The sequence below is a fragment of the Bombus fervidus genome, chromosome 8 (genome assembly GCF_041682495.2).
Source record: "Bombus fervidus isolate BK054 chromosome 8, iyBomFerv1, whole genome shotgun sequence".
NCBI lineage: Eukaryota > Metazoa > Arthropoda > Insecta > Hymenoptera > Apidae > Bombus > Bombus fervidus.
The window spans coordinates 11,817,325-11,835,339 of record NC_091524.1 but is presented as its reverse complement, the minus strand read 5'-3'; the positions used below and the strand labels follow the sequence as shown (position 1 = coordinate 11,835,339).

At 35.5% G+C, this 18,015-nt stretch overlaps 1 protein-coding gene and 2 long non-coding RNA genes across 7 annotated transcripts in view; 2 read left to right on the top strand and 1 right to left on the bottom strand.

Moving 5' to 3' along the window:
* The window catches only part of Ec (ubiquitin specific peptidase echinus), a 135,975-nt gene that overhangs the window by 110,333 nt on the left and 7,627 nt on the right, over positions 1-18,015 (top strand). For 4 of the 5 annotated variants that reach the window (XM_072009314.1, XM_072009315.1, XM_072009313.1 and 1 more), the window contains 4 exons: positions 7,774-7,908; positions 11,204-11,368; positions 16,701-16,835; positions 17,690-17,959. In XM_072009314.1, the coding sequence (XP_071865415.1) occupies positions 7,774-7,908; positions 11,204-11,368; positions 16,701-16,835; positions 17,690-17,959 (705 nt within the window). Of the gene's footprint in view, positions 1-1,159; positions 1,689-7,773; positions 7,909-11,203; positions 11,369-16,700; positions 16,836-17,689; positions 17,960-18,015 lie in introns of those variants that run through there. The other variant, XM_072009316.1, reaches the window with a different exon arrangement.
* Positions 10,909-12,408, bottom strand: LOC139990242 (uncharacterized). The gene is made up of 2 exons (XR_011800529.1): positions 12,289-12,408; positions 10,909-11,427 (listed from the first exon to the last, which is right to left on the bottom strand). It is a non-coding gene; the product is annotated as an uncharacterized lncRNA (long non-coding RNA).
* On the top strand, positions 12,366-13,565 carry LOC139990243 (uncharacterized). Its single transcript, XR_011800530.1, has 2 exons — positions 12,366-12,478; positions 13,054-13,565. It is a non-coding gene; the product is annotated as an uncharacterized lncRNA (long non-coding RNA).

Sequence of the window (18,015 nt, the reverse complement as noted above, 5' to 3'; positions counted from 1 at the left end):
AGAATGATACTAAATTGAGAGCTACTAGCGACGAGTAGCGTTGAGAATAGTCGAGGAGTAGGAATTTTGATTAAGTTGTCCCGAGATCATTCTTAACTTATGGAACGATGGTAAAGTAAGAAATATCAGGGAAAGTAAAACAGTACTCGAAATATTTGAAAACGATGGAAAATTAATAATTGAATTGCTCGAAACGTCGCAGTAAGTCATTTTTAATTGAAATAGAGACGCTAAAGATGTTAAAATAGTATTAAAAGTATCTGAAGAATAAAAAATATAATTAAGTTGTATCAAATCGATCTTAATTTAAATATATCAATTTATAAAATAGGAAATACTAAAAAGATTAAGATGATACCCATCATAAGTAAAAATCTTGATCAAATTGAGCGAAAAATTGCAGTAAATCGATACTAAACTAAAGATTACTAAAGAAGATTACTAAAGTGATATCAAAAATATTTAAAAAGTGTGAGTTTGAATGAAACTTGAATTTTATTTTCTACATGAAACTTTTATATATATCTTGTGTTGCTGTAAACTATAATAACATTAGAAGAGAGGTAGAAAGTCAATAGGAAGAATTACAAGGTGTTATCGGAATCGAGAGGAAAAAAGGGATCGACGAGGGACACAAAAGGAAGAGAAGGTCCTGCGTGGCAAGTGCAACGAGCGGATTAAGCGGACTAACGAATCGCGCGTGTAGACACTGCAAACAGAACTATCTCTCCGCGAGAGGATCAGAGAGAGGAACCCGGCAGAGTGAGAATTTGTATTTGCTCGTGACCAGTCGTAGAGACATGACACTCGCCTCGAACGTCGCTCTTATCTCGATTTTCAAACGCAATTTCGCGCTGGGTGTGTTTTCACCGTTACGTGATTCCGTGTGCTTTGCGAACTTTAGAAGAATTTCGTTGACTGTGCGTTGAGTTCCAGCAAATTTTTTTTAGCAGAGACAATCGTATAGGTTTTGTTGGCAGAAACAAAACCTTTTCAATTTCGATATACCTCGAAGATTTATTATTTACACGACACATACGATAGTTAGAACGTTGTAGAAGAAACTAATAATTGAAAAGCAATTTAAAAAACTGTATGAATGTGTGGAATAAAAATGAGAAGTGACTAAATGAGAAAAACAATTACTATTAAATGTTTAAACGAATATAACGCAATTTAAAGAACGTATAATATGTTCAACTAAAGAATGTGCGAACATTCTAAAGAAGTGACTAAAGAAAATAGACCTAGTAAATTTTTAAAAAGGTGATTTTAAAATGAAACGACGAAGATCACGTTTCGGTTTGCGGACTGAACATCGCGGAAGAAAGTATAATTAATCTCAAAGGATTTCTGGAAGAATATCGAAGCGAAGCAGCTCCTTGAGCATCGTTTAGTAAAAGACGAGACGAGTAGATTCAAAATGATTTCGAGCGGTGACGTTTTAAGATGAAACGAAGACACTTGTAGCCAGTTTCTACGGTCGAGAGATATTGCGGAAGAAAATGTTAAAGTGGATAAAAGTTCGCCAGGACGCGTCGGCGACGCCGACGTCGCTCGATCACGAAAAGAAGGACGAGGTGGTGGCAAAGGTCGAAGTTGAAGAAGCGGCGAGAGAAGAGGAGGAAGACAGTGGCATGGAAAGGGAGGACACTCCATCCAACATCGAGTTGAACGATCTACGAAAAGTATGCTAAATCGTATAATTAACGCAACATTTCCTTGAAAGATCCCGTACATTACTTTGTCACCACTTTTTGGAAAAAAACTAAAATTAGCTTCAACTTTTATCCTGTTGATAGCTGAAGATCAAAATATGCAAATTTACAAGCTTCTTTGTTAAGATAAAGCGTACAAATTTTTGATTTTCTTACAATTCTCTTGCGTTTCTTTATGATCGTTATTTTCTTAATGCATCGTCGATTTGCCAGAAGGATGACACAACTAGGAAATGTAAATTTCTTAGGAATTCCATTTGAAATAGAAAGTTTGAAATGGAAAATGATTAATAACTCAGTCATGTAGTCATGAAAAAATTCTCTTTTTTTTTTAAATTATCACTCTTTCACCGCACCAACGACACAGATACATATTCTGGAAATGTTGTCACGTAACTTAGGTCTGGATCTGTCAATATTTTTTGTATCTTCTTAAAGAAAGTTAATGGACACGTCTTTTTTTCTTTAAAATGCATTAAGACTGGCAAGATAAGAATTAGTGGTTCTGTGCACGGAAGCATTCGAAGCAATACACATGGCTCCTCTTTAAAATGTCGTTAGCGTTCGATTTCTTGTGCTCCTAGCGCTTGAGCAGATTTTCCGTACCGTTCACAATTCTGTCTTCTTTCGTCAAGTTTTGATATACAGACTGGACAATTTCTAACTGGAATATTTAAAATGGGATAATCGGTAAACCTCAACTTGTAGGAACTTTCAACTCAAAAGGGAGCATTTATTTATTTCTACTTTTAATACAATACGATTCTTTAAACGCAGTATCAAATACGAATGCCATCTTTTCATAAAACTAAACGAACAACTTCTTCATCGATAATTTCTTTCAAATCGCACTAAAAATAACTTTCAACATTCTTCCACTCGTACTCTTATGAACATCAATTTTTAAAACAATTTTTAAGTGTCAAAAAGCACATCAAATGAAACTAGTGTGTCATTTTCCTGTAAATCAAGCTCGCATTGGATCTCTATTAATTATACTCATCAATAGTTCCTTGGAAATTGCATCAGAAAGAATTTTCAATATTCTTTCACTCCCATACCTATAAATCACAATTAAACCAACCTTCAAGTGTCAAAAAGCACTCGGAACGAAATTAGTCCATTGATTTCCTATAAGTCAATCTCTAACAACTCGTTTTAACCAGACTATGCGATCAATCACAATTAAAACAATTTTCAGGTATCGTGAAATACAGCGAATGAAATTAGTCCATCTATTTGCTGTAAATCAAATTTACGTGATAAATCTTAGAACAGAGTCGCTTTCATTGATCGATTTCACTGACGCGGCAAAGTAGTTTCAGCGAGCGGGCTAGTTTTTTTTCAACGTACCAGACTAACCTGCTTCCAACAGGTACGATACCTTTGTCGATGCACGTGGTGGACGTCCAGACAGACCATCGTCGTCTTTACGTCGACCAAAGTAAGCAGAGTCGTGCCATATGTGTCACTTCCATTACCGCCGTCTTCCTCTCGCGGCACTAGATACTCATCGAACGACTTTCATTGAAAAATTTCACCAGGCATTTGCGGTTCTTTGGGTTTGACGATAGCGCGTGCATCGAGTTTCCTTGGGACAAATAGGAGTGACAGCTAAAGGACAAGGTTTGCTTTCTCTTGATTAATAACTAGTTTTGTGCCGGATCTTGGATAGTTAATATCTCGAACCGCAATAGTAGAATTCATTGCAACTCGATTTTCTGTAAGATTTCTATGACGACGATTGGGTTTCTATCGTGTATTTAAAGTATACTAGAGATTCTTTATTTCTACATTTGTAAGCATTTTTGGTTGATATATTTATAATAATTCATACTAATGGATGTTAGTCGTTGTAACAATTATTCGATCTTTGGTAGATAGTGGCAGGAACAGGGGAGGAAATTCTGGCAAATAGAATGTTGATTACGTTCTTGTTTCTATTATCAACTAGGTGGAATAGAATTGAAATGAAATAATTAAAGAAATATAAGTAACAAAATCATTGGTTTGTTCGTATGTAGTAGACCGATTCAAAGATTAGAAGAATTAAAGTAAAATTTATTATACAAAAAGCCTAGTGTATGTATCAAATTGTTTCTTGTGAAATAAAAGAAAGATATAAAGATTTAATTCTACTGTTTCTATGAATCAAGCTTGCAAAATTTCTTTACAAAATCTATAGATGCATCTTCTTAATTTTCATTTCAATTAATACGAAACATCAAGATCGTAACACTTTCTATCCAATTTATAAATATATTTACCTTCGTACTTCGTAATGAAAAGTCTTTACGATTCCTGCTATCAGATATCATTTTCCATGCAAAATCAAATGATCGATCGGCCGATCATCCCTCACAAAGAATCTTACGCTACGCAGCTATTACACGGTTGCGCAGCGCTGTTTGCTTTTTTGTTTTTTCCTTTCGTTAACATTTTTCTCGTCGTTGCGTCTGGAAGTGCTGCACGCGTTGAGCAAGCAGCCCGAAGCGGTGCGTACTGCCAACTTTCTACGTATGACCACCGATCGCTCGAGAATTAGTTACGAAACTAACTCGTTTGCCATAGTCTCGCGCGAAATCGCCATTTATTCGCGGTATTTTTGCACAATCTTTCAGAGAACACATCTTTGGATACGCAACACATACATGACAAAAAAGGCGATTAACATATTCAGCGCTAAAACATTTTTCGTAACGCACTTACTCATTCGTCTAGAGAAAAAGCTTCGTCTACTAATATGAAAATCTTTTTACCGCGTATTTGTAAAATTTATGTCACGTGTGGTATAGAAATGACTTGTTTATCGGGATCTGGAAATTTCTGTTGCTATGTTTTAAAATAATAATGAAAATAGTGGCAAGATATGGTGTACTATACCATAGCGTTACGTTAAATAAGAAACTACCCCAATTTATTAAAATTCGAATATTCAGCGTTTCGAAATTTTTGTTTCTATGATATTTCTCGAAACACGAACGAACGTGCAACGCAACACGATCTCGCAATTTAACACGATCATTTACATTTTACAACATTTTTACGAAATGTAATTACTTTATCAAGATTAATAAATAAGCGATATTAAGTCTGAAAGTCGTGGAGAAACGATAACAAGTAAATACATAATAAATTTCTAGCGAATTTAAATGTTCAGAATTTTATAGAATGCGTGTAACATGCAAAAGTAGACGAGACATCCAAAGTAAAATATTAGAAATCCAAATGAGTCCTCATTTAGTTCGTATAAGTTTCTTTAGCTGCATTCATGAAAATACGAATTTGCATAAACGTTCTTAGTCCATAAACAACTATGTACTCCTACTTATACTCTATTTGGCTTGCACGCGTTCAATCGTACATACCCAAGCATAGTGTGGAAAAGAGTTCGCCAAAATTGGCAATTGATGACTCTTTATGACCGAAGACGTTCGCAGCGAACGTTTCGAAATTCGGTTCTAGCTCGTTCCTTCATTCATGTCGAGGTGATATGCTGATTAGGGTAAAGAAACGGATCGCTCGTACGATCGTTTAAAAGTACGAGGATTTCGTTCAGGTTGCCGATCTGATTTACATACACGAGATTTGCATACGTTTACGTAACGGGAAATTGAGAGTGCGTGGGCGTTATGAGTTTCCTTTTGCATTCGCCATTCGGGACTTGATATCCACAGTGGAACAACTTGGTGCTGTGTTTTCGTCAATTCTGCGTTTGTTCGTGACACTCGTATCGTACTTTGCTGGTGAAACAGTAACGTCGCGTTGAAAGTAATATAGTATTTGACAGTGGAAAGTGGTGGCGTGAATTAATATTTGTACAATGTATTTGTATTATGTTTTCTGCGTGGCAATAGAATTATTCTCGTGAGGTAAAGTATTTGTATAATATGCCATATATCCTCTGTGATAATAGGATTATTTTTTTTTAAAGACGGAGTGTAAAATTAATTAGAATTTGCCTATAGAATTTTTAAAGAACTGTATAGAATTTGTAATTTTTCTCGCATCAATTTTAAACTTCCCGTCCTGCTGCAAGGGCATATTTCAATATTATTCAGGATATTTAAAAAACTAAATTAAAATTTGTATTCAAGCATCTTTCTAATTAGAATCTACAACCTTATACATTTTGATATACGGACATTCGAGAAACAACATTGGTCGATTGCGTGTCATTAGAATATTTTAGAACATGTTGTTTGGGTAATTAATCGACATAGTCTTTTTGAATAATTGAATACAGTCAATTGAAGCATACGAATGTCCTGTGAAGTTGTATGAAAATTAGGGTACAGGGAAGAAAGAAAGGTGAGGAGAACCTGTCGCCAAAACGAAGCTACTTTAGTATGGAAATTTGTGGAATTCATGAATAATAATAAATGACTTGAAAAAATTAGTCTTTTATATGGCTACCAAAAAACGGAAAATTTATTTCTTTGACAGGGCCTACTTTACCCACGGACAGTTTATCTCCTTCCTTAAAAAATTATTTCCAACTCGAACGATTAATTATTATTTTTAATTTTCGATTGTAAAAGATAGATCGCGTTGGATGACAAACGAATGTTAAAATGTTAATTTTGTGCACATAATAATTTTATACAGATTTCAGTTTTTTATCACAATCAATCTAGCAATTCAGACTCTAAAATTTGCTATCAATTTGCATAAAATTTATCTACTGTTCTCACAGTCGCGATATCAATTTTATAAATAACGTTGCACAACGTTGCCTATAGTTTTATGACATTTGTGCCGTAATTGTTATCCGATGCTGCAGGGCAAAAGTTTCATACGATATTACACAATATTTCTTCGTGCCTTGTGGCCAGTGCATCTTCTGCATCGGTAACGCGATACGTGTGTCCTACAAACAGAGATATTTACACAGTCTTCGCGACACATGCCGGGCTCTTCGCTACTGTTCATGTCCTATTCTGTCCACGAAGCGACTGGTCTCTTGTCTCGAACGTTCTTATTCATCAGAATGTTCCATCGTTTAACGCCATGTCACCAGAGAATCGAATACTCGAGTTAATGGTAGTGGAACTCTTCGTCATATAATATGTTGAAATACTTACAGTCTAAAGAAGAACGTCTCTTGGTTTAATTTAACGAAATTATGTACTGTAACACTTTAGTCTAACGATCGTCGTCGCGTTACTCATCATCCAGGCTCTCTTTGATAATTTTTTATTTATTTTTCACATGTAGGTCTTTTCCAATACTCACATGCAACAATTTATTAGTAACATACAAGTAATTACATCATAGACTGGCTCTGATGTGCACAATCGTCTCATTAAGCTTTTCAATTATCAATTATTTTTCACTTGTAGGTCTTTTCCAATACTCATATGCAACAATTTATTAGTAACATACAAGTAATTACATCATAGACTGGCTCTGATATGCGCATTCGTCTCATTAAGCTTTTCAATTGTCGTATCATCGCATCAACAAGCATTCGCCTCGATCGTTACATCCAAGCGAACAAAATTAAATTACATTTAACAATAACATCACAATGAACAATAAAATACACAAACAGATACATTATATAAACGGTCATACAAATAGCATATTTATTAGCCATACAAAAACTTCTAAATCATCAAACCCTTCATTGAACATCAAAATCATCTTAGCCCCGATCCTCTAACGACTCCGTCCCATTCACTAACGTTTCCTCCACGCATCGCGCTAATCCTCCAAAGCAGTGAAACGTCTGTTACCTTGAGCCACTTCGACAAGCAACCACAAAAACTCTATGGGAGTACGACTAGCCATAAAACGATTCTTTTCAGCGACACAATAGCAACGTACGTATACCAATATCTCGTTAGCTCGTGCCGCGTAATATCCTAGCGAAAGGCTAAGGCGATATGATCCAAACAGACATTGGAGAGACGCCATTAATCACTGAACGCGTTAAACAATTTCTCGAGCGTGTTTCTCGAAGACAAAAGCGACCGCCCTCACCCTCTCCTTCTCGAATCCCTATTTTCCGATCGGTTGGCATTAAATTCGTTCGTCACCTTGTCTGTTACAGGACCTTTTCTCGCAGCTGCAGTTTTCGCAAGAGAGCGCGCTGCCGCCCGACACGCTGCGCCGCGCTCTGGCCGAGAGCTTTCTCGACCAGCAAAGGTTCCAGCTCGGATTCATGGACGACGCTGCGGAATGTTTCGTAAGTGGCGATTACCTAGTTCCCTTTGGCCTGTTACGCGCGCGATCGACCAAGCTATGAGCCGAGTTGAGAGTTTGAATCTGAGCGAAACGAGTTTGCAATTTACTTGTACACGGGCGCTTTGCGATCTTAATCCTTTGGAGATGCGAATCGTTTCGGTACGAAGATCAAAAGGGAAGAGCATAAGCATATATTTCGTAGTTTTTATACGGAAACAATCTTCAAATTAATGTTGATCAATAATAAAAATATTACTAAAATTGTCATTGTTATTCGTAGCTTTTTGAGGTGAATTTCGTGTACTAGAGGGATGAGGGTAATTGAAAGTCTGTGAGGCAAATCGTGGAAAGAATTAAAAAACGAAAAAAGGTGGGTGGATTTGGAGGGATTTTATTTCAGGGTGGATATGGAAGGAAAGTTAAGGGGTGAAAGGATGAAACGAAAGGTGAAAATAGCTGTGATTACGTTGCACTTTTGAAGTTTTAAAATCTGGAATCGTTGGAAAGGCGTTTTTTAATTTTCTGTGTCTTAACTTTTGTAATACGATTATAAAGATTTTGGAAGATTATGAATTTCGAATAGGGTTATTGGCGATAAACAGACAGCGGATATTTACGTATCCATAGAACATTTAAATATGTAGAAACATATAGAACGTGCACATAATATTTCTTCTTTAGATTCTACTTCTTTAACAAGAAATTCTAAAGGAAATTCAAGAAAATCTAAGTTCGCATAAACATGCGCAGCCCAGTTCTAAACGTTCCAGTACCAATGATCTTATCCAAAGCCTCGATACTTCTTACAAATCTTACAGCAACGTTTCACGTTGTTTTTGTCCATTCATAAGAACGATTAACCATTACTAGCGACTATAACGCTGGCAGTCGCATTAATCTTTCCGTTTCGACATTCACGCCGGTGTGTCGCGGTTTCCTTCGATTTTCCAAGTGGTTTACGATCCTGAATATTCCATCCTGCAAACCAGTTTCTCCTCCGTCTGCGTAGTCTGCGTACTATACGCAATGGCCAAGTATCGTGGATTGCCGTAACGTGTTCGTAGGTGAGCCTAAGCAAATACACACTCGGTGGTGTTCACTTTCTCGTTTACACCGGAGTCACGTTTAGCCGGCTGCCGTTTGTACGCGTGCGTATGTCGACACGCAGTTGGAGTTGGATAAAATGAATGTAACGTCGCGAATGCAGTCCTCGGGTATAATAAATGTAAAGACTCGACGAGCATGCTACTTAGCTATCTGGAGCGTTCTAGGCTTCCAAGTATCCATGCTGATTGGATTATGTTTCGCGGTCAGCGGTAATTAAGCGATTCGATCGTGACACTGACGATTTAGAGTCCCTGGCCTTTGAATATTCGCACGATAAAATTCGAATATTTCAATATTTCCATCTTTTTAAATTTCATTAAATTATCAGGTCTTTCGCGATAAAAAACAGAATCCCTTAAATTGAATTGATTGAAAAAGGACTAGTAGACGTATCGATAGGTATGCTAGAAATTTTTTACATCTTTTTGAAAGACTAGAAAAATAAATAAAATTATACTTGCATAGAAACGAACCAATTTATTTATGCAGAGTTTAAAGGATGCTACAGAAGAGTTTGCGGAGAACGAGTTTAGGTACACTTAGGTAGTTCTATCTATCTGGCCAAGTTATTTTGTTGCAGTCATTTGAACACGAACAGTAGATCCACTATTGAAAGAATAAATAACTAAAACGATGGTTATCCGCCTATTGCGAGAATGAAACCAAAGCCGTCAACATATGCATGAGGGAATCAATGTCAATATAAAAGTAGTACAAGTACACTTTTTCCTACAAACGTGACGAATATAGGAAGGAGACATATAACATTCATATTCATTTAGAGGATCTTGTTAGTACTGTTAGTACTGTTAACATGCAAGTTTTTTCATTATATCAATCGATACGGTACATGTTTCGAAGTGGAAATACACAAAAATGATAAAAATCGTACATTTTTATATGACTTTTTTTAAACTTTTTACACTAAACTAAATAAAAGACAAAGATCGATCTTAGTCTATCCACGTCATTATATGGATTAGGGATGTGTATTCCTAACCTACCTGTAAACCTGCAAATAGTAATTATGCTAAATAACTATCGACTAGAAGCTACAAGCCCCATAAATTGTGTCATGTGACAAACGAAAAGGTGTAAATTTTAGTTACGTCAAAATGTATGCACTTATTGCTTGTTCGCAATTCGCAACATTAATACTCACTAGCTAATTTTCTTCTACCAAAGGATTAAGATTGCTTTTTGTGTAGTATAAAGCGAGTTGTAAATTCTGGCGTTAAAAAAAAAATTATTATTTACAGTCTCGATACGAGCAATGTGTAAGAAATGTTGCAAAATGGAGTCTGAGAGTTGATTTAGAACCGCATGAATTTTAACCGTACTGATCATCCCATTACTTATATCTCTGGCTATGTCTTTAAATTTCCAATACGGAGCGCTTACGTTTCAAGACCTGCTGCCGTTTGACATTTGCCTAAATTTACGACTGGCTTTATACCTCTTCCAGCAACAGTACCTCGAAGAATGACGCAGAGAAGAATATGATAATATACGACGTTCTATGCGTGTGCTTCATGGGCTTGCGCGGTTGCTTTTTATGATTTCCACTCACTGCTTTTTAGCTTTCATTCGGTTGGGGTTTTGATATATTGATTTTCCACTCGAATTAATATATTGAGCTATTATTTGTTAATAGTCGCGCATGCAATGTCATTAATTCGGCTGTTATTTTACGCTATTTATCTACGATAAACCGAACCGAAATATAAATCACTTATTTGTCGACAATTTGATCTCTGTTTCTGCAAATAAATTTATTTATTTTTAAAAACATAGTCACAAAGTTCCGTTTTTTTTCCTTTTTTTTGGAAAATACGAACGCTAACTATCTATTCGACCAATCAAGTCGAAACATTCACAGAAAATAGAATGGGTGTTTATTTTAAGAGATTCACTTTATTCATTGTTCTAAGAGATTCGCAAGAAGCTACCGACAACAAATTGATTTTACATAAAAACCCAGTTTTTTTATATAGAAAAAATTACAGTTTTTTAACGGTTAAAAAGGTGTGATAAATCAAACAAGTATAGAAATGCACATCCTGTTAGTTACGCTTTGAAATTACAGTAATCGATGGCCGATTACCAAGGACTCTTCTATTTCTAGCGGTGTATCATCGAGGATACGTATAATAACGGGAGACATATTTACGGGGAACGTATTGTTTCAGGAAAACATTCTTCTGCGTATACATCTTCACATAGCCAGCGGAGAGGCGGAAGACATGTGCAGCGCGAGACACTGCGTGCCACATCAGAAGTTCGCCATGACGTTGGTCGAACAAAGCGTTTGCGGAGCTTGCGGCGCAACCTCGGAGCCTCTGCCTTTTACACAGGTCAGTTTAATCGCTGACACTTTCCTCAAAGGGAATCGATGTTTCCAGTGAACCACCCACTGAACAAATAACGACCGAAGCTTTAGTTGCAATTAATCAACTTTCAAGGGACTTTTAGTTAAACTGAGATTTACATAATTGGATAGAGTTGGAGGTAGAAGAAAACTTCAACGCAGAAGCGATTTTGGTAGATGAATTTAGAGTTAAATGCTTTTTCAACGTTAGAATATTTTAATTTCTAATATATATCTGGATATTAAGTATATAAAGTATATATACAGAATTAAAATCATATACTGAAAATAAATTGATTGTGATCATGCTTGTGTGAGAACAAAAGTCAACATTTTTAGTAATAGCATAAGAAAGAAAAAGTTTGTAATTCGTTGTTATCTTGAGGAGCTTGATAGTTCTAATCTCAAGTATTATAAGCTAGAATTAATGGAAAGGTATAAGATAGAAATAACATTGACAGTTTTTATGTTTAATGAGCAAGGTATTTAAAATCAAGAACCCTCAATAGTTAAGATTTATTCTTCTACAGGCTAGGTAATGAAAATCTCTTTTGTACAATTGTAATTTTATCTCATCTTATATTCTTATTAATTTTTAGAAAATATTTGAACAATAAATTCCTCGCGTTTTACAAAAACAGTACAAAAACCTACAAAAGAAAAAGGTTGAATTCTCATGGACATACGTAACACAAGCAACAATAGTACTAGAACAGGTAGTGTCTTCACAATATCCTAATTATATTTCCAAGTCATTCTTCTCATAATTCGCAAGATCACCGACAACAATTTTCTCCATCGTCACTTCTCTTCGATCATTAGGTCATTATCATCGACCACTCGTCACTAAAATTCTCTCTCCTCATTTAAAAACACGACATTCATTGCAGGCACTCATATACATACGTAATGCAGAATCTGTCGATAGCGCGCGGTTCGCGGAAAACGTGTTTCTTGCGAAACGTTCCATTACGTTTCAAGGATAATCCAGAGAACAGTTTCCTCTTTCGCTCCAACCGTCCGATCCATCTGACCGTAGGATATTTTTTTTACCATTCAACGTTACTTTTCTCACGTAGCCTACGCAGGCGGACCCGTAGAAAAGACCTAGAGAAAAGATATGCTCAGGTAGACCTTTTTAAATTGAGGGCTTGGGACAGGTTAGAGTTGATTCGTAAATAGAGGAAGGAAAATGTAAAGATAAATAGACGGGGATAAGAAGTTTCCTGAGAATCAGGTTGAAAATTTGAAATTCTAGACGTGGAGTGGGATTTTTAATTACTTAGGTTCTAGTTTCTTAATTTTTGTAGTAGGAGTTGGAATTACTATGATTACTAAACTATTTCTGGAATTTTGTAATATTCAGTAATTTCAATCATTATTTTTTTTTAAATAGTAATTTTATAATGTTTTAATAATTCTATGATATTTCTATTGTGTTACAAACTCAAGGAAAGTAACGGAACGTAAATAGAAGTTTGTTTCACCTCCTAGATATTATAATTAATCTTCTGTTTTGGATATATTTTATATTTTTCCGTGTTATACGTATTCTGTAAAGTTTTAAACTTTTCAATTTTCCAAAAAATACGTAAACGCCCGCAGAGATGGTTTAGAATTCGAATGAGTTTATTGGTGATATTGGTTTATCGATAGTAGAATCCCATACAGTCCGTACTCATTGTGTTTCTGTGAAAACGAGGCAATCGATGAGTTTGAAGGTGGTTCAGGGCTGATAGACGGGGGAAGCAAGCGGAAGTTGGCCCCTTTGGCTAGGTTTAAGCGATTTAAGCGACTTAGCTAAGAAACCTAAGCGCGTCGAGAAACTGAACGAACGATCGAGTCGCGCCGTGTAAACGGATTAGCCGATCGGAATTTGGCGGCTCATTGGTCACGAACGACGAGCAGGAAAGGAAAGGGATGGATTTTGAGGGTGGATTGGAGGATAATGTTTCGCCCAGTAAACTTGCAATATGATTGGAAGGGTCTAAGAACACTTGGAGTTGGTAATGATCTGTTCGATCAATCGAAGGGATTGTAATTGATGTGAAATGAGGATTTGTCGTAGATTGGAATTAACTACTAATTGTTGGAACTACTACTTTATATGAGAAAGGGTTAATAAGGGAGTTAATGCTTAATTTCATACAAATAATTATATTTATAACCTGTGGTGCCAAAAATTAGGGAATGAAGAAAAAAGGTTTTTATACGGACTTTCGTTTTAATTTTTTCTCCTATTTGAAGAATTTTAGAAACAAAGAATTAAATCTTCATAATATTTTACAAGAGAAACAAGAATTATTTAAAATTCAAAAACTTGAATAAAAACCATTGAAATCTGCAATAATTCGTACTATTTTATTCAAATTTCCTATTATTTCTGATCTTTAATATTATATGTTTTTTCAAAGTCAGTTGTCTGTTGCGCGAGCACAGCTGTTACGCTATCGAAACAAATTTAACCAACGTAACATTAGGCGAACAGCTTGACCAACATGCGCAAAACGATAATTTTTATTACAAGAGAAGAACCGCAAGATTACTACCTATCGGCAGAAACCGCAGTATGATTTCTTGTTTCGATCTTATTATAACTTCTTCTTTTTTCAATATTAAGAATTTTTTTGTTTGGTGAAACTAGAGAAAAACTGTGGCATAAAAGTTCGAAGACAGTGTTAATTAACGAGAAAAATGAATTACGGAAAAGAATGTCGAACAACAAAGAAAAGGGAAAAAGTTATTTCTTTTTGCCCTAAGTTTCATGGTTTTGCCAGATTTAATCACCGTGAACGTATGCCCATGCAACTGTTATTGCGTTTCTCATAAACTGCCCCCTTGTTCGACGAGGTTGATTATTTCCGCCTCGACGAGGAAAGTGAAACTCTCGATTATTCCTCTCTCCGTTCTTGTCACTCGCATTCTACGCTGGGCTATTTGCAACCTTTGCTTCACTCGAAAACGTGTTCGAGTTAAACGCTTCCGCTTATTTATGGAATAAGAAATATGGTTGTTAAATTGTTTCCATTATGCGACAGGTGTATAGGACAGGTTAGATAAGGAAATAATCTCCATAGATTGATTGAAATAAGATTTTCTGTTGCATAATGCATGCAGCATATGTTTTCTTTCAGTATATTTTCCTTAAAGGCCTAAAAGCTGATCTTGATCAATACGGGGAAGACTTTCTTCTTAAGATTTATTCTTCTATATACAAAATGTAAAATAATACAATTGGTAAATTACGAATAACCTTACATCGAATATTTTATATGTTTTTAAACGTTATATGCATTTCGTACCGTTAAATTTCCCATAAACATATAAAAATTCCCTGATATAATAATTCATAAGAAGTTATTATTTTATTAATTTCTGGTTTAAACGCCTTCATTGATTATGAATGTATTAAATGAATTAACACAGAACAGTGGAAGAAGCGGACACAAAAAGTTCTTTATCGTGGGAGTGAATACATATCTCACGGTGTATGGAAGAGTTAATTAAATTTCTAGTTAGCAACATGGAATTAGTTGTGGCAAAGTTTCGATAAGAAGGGAAGACCGAGAACGCGGTCCTGAACAAATGCAATAACTAAAGTCGTATTTCGTTCACGGTACTTCGTAATTACTCCGTTTCTATGATCAAATTATATAATTTTCTGGGAACTTCACACTTCGTTGTGCTTTCATCGTACGCCGCCTGTTTTCCCTTTCGTTAAACCAACCCGGGTGATTAAATTCTTTAATCTGTTTCCTTTCACGAGCTATAGAGCTTTTCGCCTTATGAAAATCATGTTCTTAACTCTGTAACTTCCTGCAATAACACTCATACTATTACGTCGCACTTGATTACGAAATTTTCAAGACTTTAGTTTACGATTTCAGACACGATATATTAAGAATTCACGATATATTCCATATATTTACATTCACCAAATTGTTGCAAATGTTACAAATTTGAAACGTAGTAAAATTAATTTCAAGAGCAATTTTTTCAATAATTTTTTAAATAAAAACAACAATAAGAAATTATTGAACGACCGTTCCAATTTATTTCCTACTAAATATATATAAATAAATATTTATGTACGTTAACTAAATTCTACTTACTGTTAGCCAAAGACCATTAACCGTGTACGTTATCTAAGATAGAATGTTCCTCTGGCATTGCAAACGAAAATCATATCCAAACCATACTAAATCGAGTTACAAGAGATAAAATCCGAAACTCATTGAAAGATTGAAATTTGCATAATATATCAGGACAAATCGAATTAACGTGTTTCTTAATCTCGTGTTGAGAATAAGAAGAAAAGTGGACGTTTCTTAATGCAGGGTAGGAACAAAAGCATGATCAGAGCGCATTGTGAGTATAATCGAGCACAGGCCACGAACAGTTCACGTGGGTGGAGTTGGTTCTCCCTTCGTATCGGCTGTTGTCGGCTGCAATTGTAAAAACGCAAAACTCATTGCAATCTGGTATCGGTCATGGCCGATCGCTTTTACCAGCTGGCTACTATTCAGACTCGATGGAGCGTTGTATAACATAGGAGAGAGCATGTATACGAAACTTTTACTTTGTTAGAGAATAATAGATGCAAGAGTGGTATAGATCAGAAATTGTTATTAGATATTCTGTACAATATTCGACAAAATAATGAAAAATTTCATTTGTTGTATAATCATTAGAATAGAGAATTTATGAAGAATTTTCATGTACAGAAATAGGCGAAATGTACGTGATACGTGATACATCTAAAGTACTTGTTGTGGGAAGTAAAGTAAACCAGAGAAACTTCTGTATGGCGAAAGAAATCTCTGGTTAACTTTTTTTTTTTGGTTGTTTTTATAAAAATACAAGTTTGCATAAATGCATATTAATGCAGATTAATAATCATACGTAAATCAAGTTTAATTCGAATTTTGCTTTCTATAATTAATATTATCCATCAAAGGTCATCATGGCGTGAATCAAAAAGAAAATCGATTTTTACATATATTATTCCATCATATAATTTATGCCATCATATAAATTGTCACGGAAGTGTATATATTAAAATAAAGGTTTACTCATAAAACACATTTATTATTAAATCAGCAATTCAATAGTCGTTAGAACTAACCGTGGAATTTAATATTTGATTAAATGAATATTCTTATTTCAACATTAGCAAAATGCAACATCTAATTTCAGTTACTAATACTTGACATTTAAATCCGATATTACTAACGTTTACTTCTTTTTTCTTTCATTTAGTTCCAGCAAATCGTTCGTCTTCTTAATACACACAATCACGAACTGAAATTTGTTTCCAGATGGTTCATTACGTGTCAGCGTCGGCACTGACGTCGCAAGCTCGACAGACACCTCCGAATTCGCGAAACAGTCCGGATCTCTTCGGTCAGCTCTTGCGAAAAGCCGGAGGCATGGGCGACATCAGGGACTGTCCGGTGAGTAATTTTGATTTTCACTTAGAAGTCGACTTTCTTCCTACATTCGCGTTTTTACAATTTTATGAATCATTTTATCTCGAACGATTCACAAGTTCGCACTTTAAAACAGTTCCGGTGACTCGCGTTTGATTCATCCGTCTGACGAGATCAGGTATACTCTCCTTTGGCCTTTCTTGGAAATAATATGCCGCGGACTTTCTCTTTGAAGTGGAACGATAACTATCGTTCGAGCGCCGTGGGCTATTTGGTCGGTCGTATGGAGAAGCTGCGGATTCAGATGGAATCCGATGCTACCGAGAAACTCTGTCATTTGCGGGGATTTTTACGACAGAGCAATTAATAAATACTACGGGTCGTGGTTAATAATTATAGAACGAACGATTTAAAAATTAGACCAATTAATCGTTCGCTTTTATAATTGCCGTTGTAATAGTTACTGCACTTCCTTTGCTTTGTGGTGGATTAAGATAACGTTAAATGATATTATAATTAACATTATGACACATAATAACTACCTGTTTTGATATTTATGTATTTATTAATCTAATCAACTACCGCGTTGAAGCATTTATAAATTAATTATCAAGTTATTTGTTAGCGAATTTTGTATTTATTAACTAACCGTATCGGTCTAGAATTTGATAGTTATTCCTCTTAAGAATTTAATACTCACCAAACAAAATGTAGAATTTCAATCAAAAAGAGTTTCGCTTCGAAAATTATAAAAGCATGTAAATTACTTTCAACCAGAATATTCTAATAATATGCCATTTTAATTTTTTACCATCCAATGATAAACGAGGATTGTAATTACAAACAGAATTACGAAACATTTTACTTTCTATTTGTAGAGCTCCTGTGGTGCGAAAATCCAAATCTGTCGGACCCTGATGAACCGACCGGAAATCGTTTCCGTCGGAGTCGTATGGGATAGCGAACGGCCGTCGTTGGAGCATATCATGGACGTTTTCGCAACCGTGGGAACGTCCCTCAGATTGAGCGATGTTTTCCACAGTGTAGTGGACTCTCGATGGGGTGCCTCGACCGTGCACAATCTCGTTGGAGTCGTCACATATTACGGGAAACACTACTCCACCTTCTTTTTTCACACTAAACTGAAGGTTAATAAAAGTATAGATTGCACGATACACTCTCTTCATTATGCAAATGGATCGAC